Genomic DNA, 17500 nt, shown 5'->3' with positions numbered 1-17500 from the left:
CTCTACTGTATCCTTATACTTATCATAGTGCAGTGCACACCTCTACTGTATCCTTATACTTATCATAGTGCAGTGCACACCTCTACTGTATCCTTATACTTATCATAGTGCAGTGCACACCTCTACTGTATCCTTATACTTATCATAGTACAGTGCACACCTGTACTGTATCCTTATACTTATCATAGTGCAGTGCACACCTCTACTGTATCCTTATACTTATCATAGTGCAGTGCACACCTCTACTGTATCCTTATACTTATCATAGTGCAGTGCACACCTCTACTGTATCCAGATACTTATCATAGTGCAGTGCACACCTGTACTGTATCCTTATACTTATCATAGTGCAGTGCACACCTGTACTGTATCCTTATACTTATCATAATGCAGTGCACACCTCTACTGTATCCAGATACTTATCATAATGCAGTGCACACCTGTACTGTATCCTTATACTTATCATAGGGCAGTGCACACCTGTACTGTATCCTTATACTTATCATAGGGCAGTGCACACCTCTACTGTATCCTTATACTTATCATAGTGCAGTGCACACCTCTACTGTATCCTTATACTTATCATAGTGCAGTGCACACCTCTACTGTATCCTTATACTTATCATAGTGCAGTGTACACCTCTACTGTATCCTTATACTTATCATAGTGCAGTGCACACCTCTACTGTATCCTTATACTTATCATAGTGCAGTGCACATCTCTACTGTATCCTTATACTTATCATAGTGCAGTGTACACCTCTACTGTATCCTTATACTTATCATAGTGCAGTGCACATCTCTACTGTATCCTTATACTTATCATAGTGCAGTGTACACCTCTACTGTATCCTTATACTTATCATAGTGCAGTGCACACCTCTACTGTATCCAGATACTTATCACAGTGCAGTGCACACCTCTACTGTATCCAGATACTTATCACAGTGCAGTGCACACCTCTACTGTATCCTTATACTTATCATAGTGCAGTGCACACCTCTACTGTATCCTTATACTTATCATAGTGCAGTGCACACCTCTACTGTATCCAGATACTTATCACAGTGCAGTGCACACCTCTACTGTATCCAGATACTTATCACAGTGCAGTGCACACCTCTACTGTATCCTTATACTTATCATAGTGCAGAGCACACCTCTACTGTATCCTTATACTTATCATAGTGCAGTGCACACCTCTACTGTATCCTTATACTTATCATAGTGCAGTGCACATCTCTACTGTATCCTTATACTTATCATAGTGCAGTGTACACCTCTACTGTATCCTTATACTTATCATAGTGCAGTGCACACCTCTACTGTATCCAGATACGTATCACAGTGCAGTGCACACCTCTACTGTATCCAGATACTTATCATAGTGCAGAGCACACCTCTACTGTATCCTTATACTTATCATAGTGCAGTGCACACCTCTACTGTATCCTTATACTTATCATAGTGCAGTGCACATCTCTACTGTATCCTTATACTTATCATAGTGCAGTGTACACCTCTACTGTATCCTTATACTTATCATAGTGCAGTGCACACCTCTACTGTATCCAGATACGTATCACAGTGCAGTGCACACCTCTACTGTATCCAGATACTTATCACAGTGCAGTGCACACCTCTACTGTATCCTTATACTTATCATAGTGCAGAGCACACCTCTACTGTATCCTTATACTTATCATAGTGCAGTGCACACCTCTACTGTATCCAGATACTTATCATAGTGCAGTGCACACCTGTACTGTATCCTTATACTTATCATAGTGCAGTGCACACCTGTACTGTATCCTTATACTTATCATAGTGCAGTGCACACCTCTACTGTATCCTTATACTTATCATAGTGCAGCGCACACCTCTACTGTATCTAGATACTTATCATAGTGCAGTGCACACCTCTACTGTATCCTTATACTTATCGTAGCGCAGTTCACAGACACACATACACGTCCTGGGACCACGGGACGGAGAATGTTTCCGTTACAAACCAGAACCAGAGGATTGTGAAAAGATCTTTAGCACCACACTGCTATTCCCCATAAAGTGACCATATATCGGTAGGTACTAGCTGTACACAGGCTCTGCAGACCATAGAAATGATTACAGTGCAGTTACATCCAGTGACTACAGGGGGCATAGTCTTTGATTCGAGTTGTCTTCTCCATCTGGCCCAGACCGCCATGAACAACGAGACAGACATCTTGGGTGGCTCGTTTTTCTGCCATCCTCATCCATGATGCTCCAATCCGCAGTAGCCCCCTACACGGTATAAATCCCCCACGTGCTTCCATGTGTTTACCCCCCTTTTATGTTCTGTATTTAGCCCCCATTATGTGTCCCCATGTTATCCTCCCTTTATGGGCCTCCACTATGCCCCCATTATATGTCCAGTCTGCAACTTCCAATGGAGAGTGACCTAAGGCCACTCATCACGTATTTGTATACATATATATATAATATATTCTCCTACCTGTATTGTATAATAAATATAAATATATATATCATTTTTATTTATATATCTTTATATCTATTATAGGTTTTTGTCTGTATTGTTCCACGTTTTGCTGGCAGTTGTAGTTTTAGCCTCGCAGTGACTAATGGGCCTGATGGATAGTGGTCTATAAACTGTGGACATCAAGAGGTTGCAGCACTACAACTCCCAGCATGCCCGGACAGCCAAAGGCTGTCCGGGCATGCTGGGAGTTGTAGTTTTGCAACCTCTGAAGGTCCACAGTTTATAGACCACTGCCCTATACAATGATGCAGTGATGCAGTGATACAGTGATGCAGTCAGGACATGCTGGGAGTTGTAGTTGTGCAACCTTTGGAGGTCCACAGTTTAGAGACCTTCCCTATACAATGAGTGATGCAGTCAGGACATGCTGGGAGTTGTAGTTGTGTAACATCTGGAGGTGCACAGTTTAGAGACCACTGCCCTATACAATGAGTGATGCAGTCAGGGCATGCTGGGAGTTGTAGTTATGTAACATCTGGAGGTCCACAGTTTAGAGACCTTCCCTATACAATGAGTGATGCAGTCAGGGCATGCTGGGAGTTGTAGTTGTGTAACATCTGGAGGTGCACAGTTTAGAGACCACTGCCCTATACAATGAGTGATGCAGTCAGGACATGCTGGGAGTTGTAGTTTTGTAACCTCTGGAGGTCCACAGTATTGAGACCACTGCCCTATACAATGAGTGATGCAGTCAGGGCATGCTGGGAGTTGTAGTTTTGCAACCTCTGAAGGTACACAGTTTATAGACCACTGTCATATGCAATGAGTGATGCAGTCAGGACATGCTGGGAGTTGTAGTTTTGTAACCTCTGGAGGTCCACAGTATTGAGACCACTTCCCTATACAATGAGTGATGCAGTCAGGACATGCTGGGAGTTGTAGTTTTGTAACCTCTGGAGGTCCACAGTATTGAGACCACTGCCCTAAACAATGGGCATGCTGGGAGTTTTGTCTCCAAACTGTTGACCTCGAGAATTTCCAGAACTACAACTCCCAGCATGCCCGGAAAGCCAACGGCTGATAGAACTATATTCCTATATGTAGAACAGTCATAACAAAGACATTGTTGTCAGAATTCGACTCCTTTCTAATGATGACTCGAACCTCTTACGTTCCCCATGATCCTCCATTTATTGGGTGCGGACGGGTTAATAGGGAATATTGTAGAGCTGAATGGACGGAGCTCCCAAGGACCTGGCTGGACGTGCACTATGAGACGTCCTGCCCCAGGCGGGGTCGCTCTTTACTATTATTAGGTCGGTGTTTCCCTTTATGATCCTGTCATCGCTCTTACACACCTACAGTCTGGAATCTTATCTCCTGCAGACTTGACGGAACGCGGTAAATGTTGACCAATTCTTGGGAGTGAAGCCGCGATAACACGAGACGTCACAAACGGGCGACAATAAAACCTGACCTGCCTGTACACAACGTCTGACTACCCTGCCTGTACACAACGTCTGACTACCCTGCCTGTACACAACGTCTGACTACCCTGCCTGTACACAACGTCTGACTACCCTGCCTGTACACAACGTCTGACTACCCTGCCTGTACACAACGTCTGACTACCCTGCCTGTGATGTGAATATGCGCCGGACCTTCCCGGGATGGCGACTGTGCAGGTGTCTGGTGCATTGCAGACTATGGGGAGAGCGCATTTCTGAGTGGACCTAGTGTTGGCGGAACATGCAAATCTGCAGACTGTCTGCTTGCGTTTTCCCGGGATTTGACAGGCATTTTGCAGATTTTCTGCCGTGGGATGCCTTTCTGTCATCTTGAACCAGTCTGCCCATTCTCCTCTTACATAGACAAGGCATATTCCTGCTCACCTCTGCTCCTCACTGGATATTTTCTCTTTTTTGGACCATTTTATATAAACCCTAGAGATGGTATTCTGCTTACCTTGGGTTGTTCCAAATTATTTGACTCACTGTTGCCTTTCTGTCATCTCGAACCAGTCTGCTCGTTCTCCTCTGACATCAACAAAACATTTTCCTGCCACTCACTGGATATTTTCTCTTTTTTTGTACCATTTTATATAAACCCTAGAGATGGTATTCTGCAGACCTTTAGTGTAGTTATTTGAATTACTGCTGCCTATTTATCATCTCGAACCAGTCTGCCCATTCTCCTGACACCATCAAGGCATTTTACTCTAATCAACTGCTGCTTACTGGACATTTGCTCTTTTTTGGATCATTCTCTAAACCCTAGAGATGGCAATCTGCAGACCTTTGGTGTTCCTAATTGTTATTTGAATTACTCTTGCCTTTCGGTCATCTCGAACCAGTCTTCCCATTCTCCTGACACCATCAAGGCATTTTCCTCCAAACAAATGCTGCTTACTGGATATTTTCTCTTTTTTTTTAACCATTCTCTGTAACCCTAGAGATGGTTGTGTTTTAGAATCCCAGTAGATCAGAAGTTTGTAAAATAATCCCAACACCAACAAATCTCCTCTCCTCAGTTTGATCTTCAGCGTGTTGTCTTGACCATGTCTACATGCCTAAATGCATTGCGTTCCTGCCGTGTGATCAGTAATTGTCCTGCCTCAGGCTCGTGTATCACTTCTCAGTCTTCACGCTGCGGTTTCTCCTCGTCTGGGTGATGTCAGGACATTCCGGACCCCTTCTCCTCATAAGGGATGATGTCAGACGACGCTCATGTGATTAGTCGCACAGAAGATCTTTGTCAGCGCGCCATCGGCGGTCTAGTCATGGCCCCGAAACCACAAGAAATCTGTAGAGGACCTAAGCCTCGCAGTGACTAATGGGCCTGATGGACAGTGCTTTCCAAACTGTGGACCTCAGGAGGTTGCAACACTACAACTCCCAGCATGCCTGGACAGCCAACGGCTGTCCGGTCATGCTGGGAGTTGTAGTTTTGCAACCTCCTGAGGTCCACAGTTTGGAAACCACTTCCATATGCAATGAGTGATGCAGTCAGGACATGCTGGGAGTTGTAGTTGTGTAACATATATGGAGGACCACAGTTTGGAGATCACTGCCCTATACAATGAGAGTTGCAGTCAGGACATGCTGGGAGTTGTAGTTGTGTAACATCTGGAGGTCCACAGTTTGGAAACCACTTCCATATGCAATGAGTGATGCAGTCAGGACATGCTGGGAGTTGTAGTTGTGTAACATCTGGAGGTGCACAGTTTGGAAACCACTTCCATATGCAATGAGTGATGCAGTCAGGACATGCTGGGAGTTGTAGTTGTGTAACATCTGAAGGTGCACAGTTTGGAGACCACTGCCCTATACAATGAGTGATACAGTCAGGGCATGCTGGGAGTTGTAGTTTTACAACATCTGGAGGTCCACAGTTTGGAGACCACTGCCCTATACAATGAGTGATACAGTCAGGACATGCTGGGAGTTGTAGTTTTACAACATCTGGAGGTCCACAGTTTGGAGACCACTGGCCTATACAATGAGTGATGCAGTCAGGACATGCTGGGGGTTGTAGTTTTACAACATCTGGAGGTGCACAGTTTGGAGACCACTGTCCTATACAATGAGTGATGCCGTCAGGACATGCTGGGAGTTGTAGTTTTACAACATCTAGAGGTCCACACTATGGAGACCACTGCCCTATACAATGAGTGATGCAGTCAGGACATGCTGGGAGTTGTAGTTGTGTAACATCTGGAGGTCCACACTATGGAGACCACTGTCCTATACAATGAGTGATGCAGTCAGGACATGCTAGGAGTTGTAGTTTTGCCACATCTGGAGGTCCACACTATGGAGACCACTGCCCTATACAATGAGTGATGCCGTCAGGACATGCTGGGACTTGTAGTTTTGCCACATCTGGAGGTCCACACTATGGAGACCACGGCCGTATATAATGAGTTATGCAATCACCTCTCGCACAGATCCGCACGCGCTTTATTTCCCCTTTTTTTTTTAGTGCGGAGTAAAAGCTCCCGGCCACAATAACGCTGCGGAGAACCTCTGACCCATGAATATGAGTAACAGAATTGTCCGCTATGGTGGTCACTAGTCCTGCACCATATATCGCAATCAAATCGCGATAATTGCAGATTGTGATATTTCGATATTGGCCTTGGGAAAATGATGCGATTATTACCTGCGGCCACGGATCCGATGGCTCCTGGCGGCAGCAGGTCCGGTGGCGGGTCTGATGGCTCTGGTGGTGGTGCGTCTGGAGGCGGGTGGCTCTGGCCCAATGGCTCTGGCGGTGGTGGCGGGTCCGACTGGCTCTGGTGGCGGGTCTGATGGCTTTGGTGGTGGTGGCGGGTCTGATGGCTCTGGCGGTGGTGGCGGGTCTGATGGCTTTGGTGGTGGTGGCGGGTCTGATGGCTCTGGCGGTGCTGGCGGGTCCGACTGGCTCTGGTGGCGGGTCTGATGGCTTTGGTGGTGGTGGCGGGTCTGATGGCTCTGGTGGTGGTGGCGGGTCTGATGGCTCTGGTGGTGATGGCGGGTCTAATGGCTCTGGTGGTGGTTGTGGCGGGTCCGATGGCTCTGTTGGTGGTTGTGGCGGGTCCGATGGCTCTGTTGGTGGTGGCGGCGGGTCTGATGGCTCTCGTGGTGGTGGTGGGTCCGATGGCTCTGTTGGTGGTGGCGGCGGGTCTGGTGGTGGTGGTGGCGGGTCTGATGGCTCTATTGGTGGTGGTGGCGGGTCTGATGGCTCTGGTGGTGGCGGGTCTGATGGCTCTGTTGGTGGTGGTGGCGGGTCTGATGGCTCTGGTGGTGGCGGGTCTGATGGCTCTGTTGGTGGTGGTGGCGGGTCTGATGGCTCTGGTGGTGGCGGGTCTGATGGCTCTGGTGGTGGCGGGTCTGATGGCTCTGGTGGTGGCGGGTCTGATGGCTCTGGTGGTGGCGGGTCTGATGGCTCTGGTGGTGGCGGGTCTGATGGCTCTGGTGGTGGCGGATCTGATGGCTCTGGTGGTGGCGGGTCTGATGGCTCTGTTGGTGGTGGTGGCAGGTCTGATGGCTCTGGTGGTGGCGTGTCTGATGGCTCTGGTGGTGGCGGGTCTGATGACTCTGGTGGTGGCGGGTCTGATGGCTCTGGTGGTGGTGGTGGCGGGTCTGATGGCTCTGGTGGTTGTGGTGGCGGGTCTGATGGCTCTGGTGGTGGGGGTGGCGGGTCTGATGGCCCTGGTGGTGGGGGTGGCGGGTCTGATGGCTCTGGTGGTTGTGGTGGCGGGTCTGATGGCTCTGGTGGTGGTGGTGGCGGGTCTGATGGCTCTGGTGGTGGTGGTGGCGGGTCCGATGGCTCTGTTGGTGGTGGTGGCGGGTCTGATGGCTCTGGTGGTGGTGGTGGCGGGTCTGATGGCTCTGGTGGTGGCGGGTCTGATGGCTCTGGTGGTGGCGGGTCTGATGGCTCTGGTGGTGGTGGTGGCGGGTCTGATGGCTCTGGTGGTGGCGGGTCTGATGGCTCTGGTGGTGGCGGGTCTGATGGCTCTGTTTGTGGTGGTGGCGGGTCTGATGGCTCTGTTGGTGGTGGTGGCGGGTCTGATGGCTCTGTTGGTGGTGGTGGCGGGTCTGATGGCTCTGTTGGTGGTGGTGGCGGGTCTGATGGCTCTGGAGGCTGTAGTGGTGACCGCTTGCCCCGGGTTCATGTGTCCCAGCTGATTTTCTTTGCGTTGCGGCTCCGCCATCAGCTGATTTCCGCTTTGTGTGGTACGGGTCTCCTCCCGGCAGTGCCCAGTGCTGGTAGGAAGTGATGTAAAGCTACTTCCTCTCAGCACTCTAGGGTGTTGTCATGGCAACCGCATGGGAGGGAGCGAAAGAACAACAGGGGTCAATCACTGTCCATAACATGAAATGGAGGAGGAATTCAATAAATGTCTTAGGGGGGGGTTATATATATTCATAGGATATAGGAGGTGAATGGGATATGTGAAATGAGGAGAATGGCTGCATGAATTTTATATATCCGGACCCCTCATCATATATATATCCGGACCCCTCATCTTATATATATCCGGACCCCTCATCATATATATATCCGGACCCCTCATCATATATATATCCGGACCCCTCATCATATATATATCCGGACCCCTCATCTTATATATATCCGGACCCCTCATCATATATATATCCGTTCCCCTCATCTTATATATATCCGGACCCCTCATCATATATATATCCGGACCCCTCATCTTATATATATCCGTTCCCCTCATCATATATATATCCGGACCCCTCATCTTATATATATCCGGACCCCTCATCTTATATATATGTCCGGACCCCTCATCTTATATATATCCGTTCCCCTCATCATATATATATCCGTTCCCCTCATCTTATATATATCCGGACCCCTCATCTTATATATATCCGTTCCCCTCATCATATATATATCCGTTCCCCTCATCTTATATATATCCGGACCCCTCATCTTATATATATCCGGACCCCTCATCTTATATATATCCGGACCCCTCATCTTATATATATCCGGACCCCTCATCTTATATATATCCGGACCCCTCATCATATATATATCCGGACCCCTCATCATATATATATCCGGACCCCTCATCTTATATATATATATCCGTTCCCCTCATCTTATATATATCCGTTCCCCTCATCTTATATATATCCGTTCCCCTCATCTTATATATATCCGTTCCCCTCATCTTATATATATATATCCGTTCCCCTCATCTTATATATATCCGTTCCCCTCATCTTATATATATATATCCGTTCCCCTCATCTTATATATATCTGTTCCCCTCATCTTATATATATCCGTTCCCCTCATCTTATATATATCCGTTCCCCTCATCTTATATATATCCGTTCCCCTCATCTTATATATATATCCGTTCCCCTCATCTTATATATATCCGTTCCCCTCATCTTATATATATCCGTTCCCCTCATCTTATATATATCCGTTCCCCTCATCTTATATATATCCGGACCCCTCATCTTATATATATCCGTTCCCCTCATCTTATATATATATATCCGTTCCCCTCATCTTATATATATATCCGTTCCCCTCATCTTATATATATATCCGTTCCCCTCATCTTATATATATATCCGTTCCCCTCATCTTATATATATATATCCGTTCCCCTCATCTTATATATATCTGTTCCCCTCATCTTATATATATATCCGTTCCCCTCATCTTATATATATCCGTTCCCCTCATCTTATATATATCCGGACCCCTCATCTTATATATATCTGGACCCCTCATCTTATATATATCCGTTCCCCTCATCTTATATATATCCGGACCCCTCATCTTATATATATATCCGTTCCCCTCATCTTATATATATATATATCCGGACCCCTCATCTTATATATATCTGGACCCCTCATCTTATATATATCCGTTCCCCTCATCTTATATATATCCGTTCCCCTCATCTTATATATATATCCGTTCCCCTCATCTTATATATATCCGTTTCCCTCATCATATATATATCCGGACCCCTCATCTTATATATATATCCGTTCCCCTCATCTTATATATATATATATCCGTTCCCCTCATCTTATATATATCCGGACCCCTCATCTTATATATATCCGTTCCCCTCATCTTATATATATCCGTTCCCCTCATCTTATATATATCCGGACCCCTCATCTTATATATATCCGTTCCCCTCATCTTATATATATATCCGTTCCCCTCATCTTATATATATATCCGTTCCCCTCATCTTATATATATCCGTTCCCCTCATCTTATATATATATATATATATATATATCCGTTCCCCTCATCTTATATATATCCGTTCCCCTCATCTTATATATATCCGGACCCCTCATCATATATATATCCGTTCCCCTCATCTTGTATATATCCGTTCCCCTCATCTTATATATATCCGTTCCCCTCATCTTATATATATATATCCGGACCCCTCATCATATATATATCCGTTCCCCTCATCTTATATATATCCGTTCCCCTCATCATATATATATCCGTTCCCCTCATCTTATATATATCCGTTCCCCTCATCTTATATATATATCCGTTCCCCTCATCTTATATATATATCCGTTCCCCTCATCTTATATATATATATATATATATCCGTTCCCCTCATCTTATATATATCCGGACCACTCATCTTATATATATATATCCGGACCCCTCATCTTATATATATATCCGGACCCCTCATCTTATGTATATCCGGACCCCTCATCTTATATATATCCGGACCCCTCATCTTATATATATCCGGACCCCTCATCTTATATATATCCGGACCCCTCATCTTATATATATCCGGACCCCTCATCTTATGTATATCCGGACCCCTCATCTTATGTATGTCCGGACCCCTCATCTTATATATATCCGGACCCCTCATCTTATATATATATCCGGACCCCTCATCTTATATATATATCCGGACCCCTCATCTTATATATATATCCGGACCCCTCATCTTATATATATATCCGGACCCCTCATCTTATGTATATCCGGACCCCTCATCTTATGTATATCCGGACCCCTCATCTTATATATATCCGGACCCCTCATCTTATATATATCCGTTCCCCTCATCTTATATATATCCGGACCCCTCATCTTATATATATCCGTTCCCCTCATCTTATATATATCCGGACCCCTCATCTTATATATATCCGGACCCCTCATCTTATGTATATCCGGACCCCTCATCTTATGTATATATCCGTTCCCCTCATCTTATATATATATCCGTTCCCCTCATCTTATATATATATATCCGTTCCCCTCATCTTATATATATCCGTTCCCCTCATCTTATATATATCCGTTCCCCTCATCTTATATATATCCGTTCCCCTCATCTTATATATATCCGTTCCCCTCATCTTATATATATCCGTTCCCCTCATCTTATGTATATCCGTTCCCCTCATCTTATGTATATCCGGACCCCTCATCTTATATATATATCCGTTCCCCTCATCTTATATATATATCCGTTCCCCTCATCTTATATATATCCGTTCCCCTCATCTTATATATATCCGTTCCCCTCATCTTATATATATCCGTTCCCCTCATCTTATATATATCCGTTCCCCTCATCTTATATATATCCGTTCCCCTCATCTTATGTATATCCGTTCCCCTCATCTTATGTATATCCGGACCCCTCATCTTATATATATATCCGTTCCCCTCATCTTATATATATATCCGTTCCCCTCATCTTATATATATCCGTTCCCCTCATCTTATATATATCCGTTCCCCTCATCTTATATATATCCGTTCCCCTCATCTTATATATATATCCGTTCCCCTCATCTTATATATATATCCGGACCCCTCATCTTATATATATATCCGTTCCCCTCATCTTATATATATATATATATCCGTTCCCCTCATCTTATATATATCCGGACCCCTCATCGTATATATATATATATATATATCCGTTCCCCTCATCTTATATATATATCCGTTCCCCTCATCTTATATATATATATATATCCGTTCCCCTCATCTTATATATATCCGGACCCCTCATCGTATATATATATATATCCGTTCCCCTCATCTTATGTATATCCGGACCCCTCATCTTATATATATATCCGTTCCCCTCATCTTATATATATCCGGACCCCTCATCTTGTATATATCCGTTCCCCTCATCTTATATATATCCGTTCCCCTCATCTTATGTATATCCGGACCCCTCATCTTATATATATCCGTTCCCCTCATCTTATATATATCCGTTCCCCTCATCTTATATATATCCGTTCCCCTCATCTTATGTATATCCGGACCCCTCATCTTATATATATCCGGACCCCTCATCTTATGTATATCCGGACCCCTCATCTTATGTATATATCCGTTCCCCTCATCTTATATATATATCCGTTCCCCTCATCTTATATATATATATCCGTTCCCCTCATCTTATATATATCCGTTCCCCTCATCTTATATATATCCGTTCCCCTCATCTTATATATATCCGTTCCCCTCATCTTATATATATCCGTTCCCCTCATCTTATATATATCCGTTCCCCTCATCTTATATATATCCGTTCCCCTCATCTTATATATATCCGTTCCCCTCATCTTATATATATCCGTTCCCCTCATCTTATGTATATCCGTTCCCCTCATCTTATGTATATCCGGACCCCTCATCTTATATATATATCCGGACCCCTCATCTTATATATATATCCGTTCCCCTCATCTTATATATATATCCGTTCCCCTCATCTTATATATATCCGTTCCCCTCATCTTATATATATCCGTTCCCCTCATCTTATATATATATCCGTTCCCCTCATCTTATATATATATCCGGACCCCTCATCTTATATATATATCCGTTCCCCTCATCTTATATATATATATATATCCGTTCCCCTCATCTTATATATATCCGGACCCCTCATCGTATATATATATATATATATATCCGTTCCCCTCATCTTATGTATATCCGTTCCCCTCATCTTATATATATATATATATCCGTTCCCCTCATCTTATATATATCCGGACCCCTCATCTTATATATATATCCGTTCCCCTCATCTTATATATATATATATATCCGTTCCCCTCATCTTATATATATCCGGACCCCTCATCGTATATATATATATATATATATCCGTTCCCCTCATCTTATGTATATCCGGACCCCTCATCTTATATATATATCCGTTCCCCTCATCTTATATATATCCGGACCCCTCATCTTGTATATATCCGTTCCCCTCATCTTATATATATATCCGTTCCCCTCATCTTATATATATCCGTTCCCCTCATCTTATATATATCCGTTCCCCTCATCTTATGTATATCCGGACCCCTCATCTTATATATATCCGTTCCCCTCATCTTATATATATCCGTTCCCCTCATCTTATATATATCCGTTCCCCTCATCTTATATATATCCGGACCCGTCATCTTATATATATATCCGGACCCCTCATCGTATATATATCCGTTCCCCTCCTGCAGCCCTAGTGGTCACCGACCGGCCGCGCTTCTCCTTGGTAAAATCTCTCGTGAAGGGAATTCATAAGAAGTTTTTCCTCAAAATTCTTCTCCTCTTCTATTTATAGCTGCGGCTTTCGAGCGAACAAAAAACATTTCTGTGTAACCACTTAAGAGACGTTCCCTCCTGTCGTGTCCTGCAGCCATTGTTCCCAGATTTCTGGCATCGACTGATCCTGAGGAAATCGCTGTTCGAGAATCTCTTGACTATTTACGGTGTTTCTTTCTTAGTCCGTTCCGATGTCTTGTGGTGTCATGAATGTATCGGCACTGATCAGACGGACACGGCTGGGGGTTTGTTTCTTTACGTTGTACAAGCAAAGCGACAAAGAAGTTGTCCTACTCCAGGGGGGTCCGATTAACTCCAGTGGGGTCCGACTGGTAGGGTCTGGCTCAAGAATTTGACATACTGACCAGATCTAGCGGAGAATCACCAGATCTCTGCAAAACTTGACTGACAAGGTCATTGACGCCCCGCGCCGTCCCTTTGAGAAGACAATATCATTAGGCCTTGATTGATGTATTGTGTTTGTGTTTTTCAAAAATTTTACTAAACCACAATGTGTAAATAATTCTTTACAATTATCTGTGTAGAAAAATGGGCAAGTAGAGTGAGGAAATTCTGTTGTACGCGCGCACACACACACACACACATTTATACATACACACACACATATACATGCACACACATATATACATACACACACACATATACATGCACACACCATATACAGTGTGTGTGTGTGTATATATATATATATATATATATATATGTGTATATACACACACATTGGGGCAAAAAAGTATTGTCAGCCCCCAATTGTACAAGTTCTCCCCCTTATAAAGATGAGGCTGTAATTATCATCATAGGTTATAACCTCAACTATGAGACAGAATGAGAAAAATCACATTGTCTGATTTTTCAAGAATTTATCTGCAAATTATAATGGAAAATTAGTATTTTTTTCAATAAGAAAAGTTCATCTCAATACTTTGTTATATCCCTTTGTTGGTAATGACAGAGGTCACATGTTTTCTGTCTCACAAGGTTTTCTGGTATTTTGGCCCATTCCTCCTCGCAGATCTCCTCTAGAGCAGTGATGTTTTGGGGCTGTCGCTGGGCAACACGGACTTTTAAACTCCCTCCAAAGGTTTCTATGGGGTGAGATCTGGAGACTGGCTAGGCCACTCCAGGACCTTGAAATGCTTCTTATGAAGTCACTCCTTCATGCCCGGGCAGTGTGTTTGGGATCATTGTCATGCTTAAAGACCCAGCCATGTTTCATCTTCAATGTCCTTGCTGATGGAAGGAGATATTCACTCAAAATCTCACGATACATGGCGCCATTCATTCTTTACTTTACACGGATCAGTCTTATTGGTCCCTAGCAGAAAAACAGCCCCAAAGCCTGATGTTTCCACCCCCATGCTTCACAGTAGGTGGTGTTCTTTGGGTGCAACTCAGCATTCTTTCGCCTCCAACATGACGAGTTGAGTTTTTACCAAAAAGTTCTACTTTGGTTTCATCTGACCATATCACATTCTCCGAATCCTCTTCTGGATCATCCAAATGCTCTCTAGCAAACTTCAGACGGGCCCGGACATGTACTGGCTAAGCAGGGACACGTCTGGCACTGCATGATGTGAGTCCCTGGTGGCGTAGTGTGTTACTGATGGTAGCCTTTGTTACTTTGGTCCCAGCTCTCTGCAGGTCATTCACTAGGTCCCCCATGTGGTTCTGGGATTTTTGCTCACCGTTCTTGTGATCATTTTGACACCACGGGGAGAGATCTTGCGTGGAGCCCCAGATGGAGGGAGATTATCAGTGGTCTTGTATGTCTTCCATTTTCTAATAATTGCTCCCACAGTTGATTTCTTTACACCAAGCTGCTTGTCTATTGCAGATTCAGTCTTCCAGCCTGGTGCAGGTCTACAATGTTGTTTCTGGTGTCCTTCGCCAGCTCTTTGGTCTTGGCCATAGTGGAGTTTGGAGTGTGACTGAGGTTGTGGACAGGTGTCTTTTATACTGATAACAAGTTCATACAGGATCCATTAATACAGGTAACGAGTGGAGGACAGAGGAGACTCTTATAGAAGAAGTTACAGGTCTGTGAGACAGAAATCTTACTTGTTTGTAGGTGACCAAATACTTATTTTCCACCATAATTTGCAGATAAATTCTTAATAATCAGACAATGTGATTTATGGATTTTTCTCATTCTGTCTCATAGTTGAGGTTATAACCTATGATGATAATTACAGCCTCATCTTTATAAGGGGGAGAACTTGTACAATTGGGGGCTGACTAAATACTTTTTGCCTCACTGTATATATATATATATATATATATATATATATATATATATATACACAAACACACACACACACACACACACCCTCACATATATATATATATACTCACACATTTTGGCTTGTTGGGTTGTGGTGACTTGGGTCCTAGCGGTCGGTCACAGATCGTCTGTCTCATCACTTGTCTCCTCGTGGTCTCTGACTTTGTCGTCATTCTGTTTTCCTTTTTTGGCAGAGCCCTGAGTGACAGCTTAATAAACCCCCCTGGAGGGAAGATTGAGGAGTGGAAGAAGATCGCCAACCAGCTGGACAAGGACCACGCCAAAGGTAGGCGGCCTCCACCTCACATCTCCGAACCCTCAGGGCGCAGTTATACGCGCACACGGTGACATCTTTGTAGACAATATAAATGTCCTGACGTCACGTGGCTTCCTCGCGACCTTCATACACTGCAGGGTCATGTTTTGCATTTATCAAATAAAACACTTGGAAAATTGCCGCAAATGTTTCCACAACCTCTCGGGGGCCCGGATCGGACACAATGTTCAATATGTTGCATTTGATAAATCCCGATCACTGCAAAAAGCCAATTCTGCCGCATTACGGTCCAAGATCTTTTCCTCAATCAGTTGCACAAAAATTTGCAACTCTTTCGACCCGTTGGTAAAACCAATAATAATTCCCCCCCCCCCCCCCCGAGTTCACTTTGGTCTGCACAGTCCTCGCTCCCATAATGGTTAATGAAATCCGCGGCCGCCTGGATCCTCTGTTTGCTTCAGATGTTCTCTAAATATTTGCCGAGTTGCAAAAGTAAAATAAAGAGAAATCTGGCGCGGCGTCCGGTGCTGCTTCAGACTCCACGTCTCTTCTGGTCATAAATGTGAACATTCTGCAGCCTCTCGGGGTCCTAATAGTGAGGGGCGATGGGAGCTTAGATACAAAGCTTCGCTTTATAAGGGGTGTATGTAATGGGAGCTTAGATACAAAGCTTCGCTTTATAAGGGGTGTATGTAATGGGAGCTTAGATACAAAGCTTCGCTCTATAAGGGATGATGTATGTAATTGGAGCTTAGATACAAAGCTTCACTCTATTAGGGGTAATGTATGTAATGGGAGCTTAGATACAAAGCTCCGCTCTATAAGGGATATAATATATGTAATGGGAGCTTAGATACAAAGCTTCACTCTATAAGGGTTAATGTATGTAATGGGAGCTTAGATACAAAGCTTCACTCTATAAGGGGTAATGTATGTAATTGAAGCTTAGATACAAAGCTTCACTCTATAAGGGGTGTATGTAATGGGAGCTTAGATACAAAGCTTCACTCTATAAGGGGTGTATGTAATGGGAGCTTAGATACAAAGCTTCGCTCTATAAGGGATATAATATATGTAATGGGAGCTTAGATACAAAGCTTCACTCTATAAGGGTTAATGTATGTAATGGGAGCTTAGATACAAAGCTTCACTCTATTAGGGGTAATGTATGTTATGGGAGCTTAGATACAAAGCTTCGCTTTATAAGGGGTGTATGTAATGGGAGCTTAGATACAAAGCTTCGCTTTATAAGGGGTGTATGTAATGGGAGCTTAGATACAAAGCTTCACTCTATAAGGGATGA

At 44.1% G+C, this 17500-nt stretch overlaps 1 protein-coding gene across 2 annotated transcripts in view; it reads left to right on the top strand.

Moving 5' to 3' along the window:
* LOC130296998 (protein MTSS 1-like) overlaps positions 1-17500 on the top strand; it is a gene marked incomplete in the record, with an annotated part of 167182 nt that overhangs the window by 94191 nt on the left and 55491 nt on the right. For both annotated transcript variants that reach the window (XM_056549124.1, XM_056549123.1), the window contains 1 exon segment: positions 16115-16206. In XM_056549124.1, the coding sequence (XP_056405099.1) occupies positions 16115-16206 (92 nt within the window).

The sequence above is a fragment of the Hyla sarda genome, chromosome 12 (assembly GCF_029499605.1).
Source record: "Hyla sarda isolate aHylSar1 chromosome 12, aHylSar1.hap1, whole genome shotgun sequence".
Classification (NCBI taxonomy): domain Eukaryota; kingdom Metazoa; phylum Chordata; class Amphibia; order Anura; family Hylidae; genus Hyla; species Hyla sarda.
The sequence above is the reverse complement of the archived record's forward strand: the minus strand, read 5'-3'. Positions and strand labels throughout refer to the sequence as shown.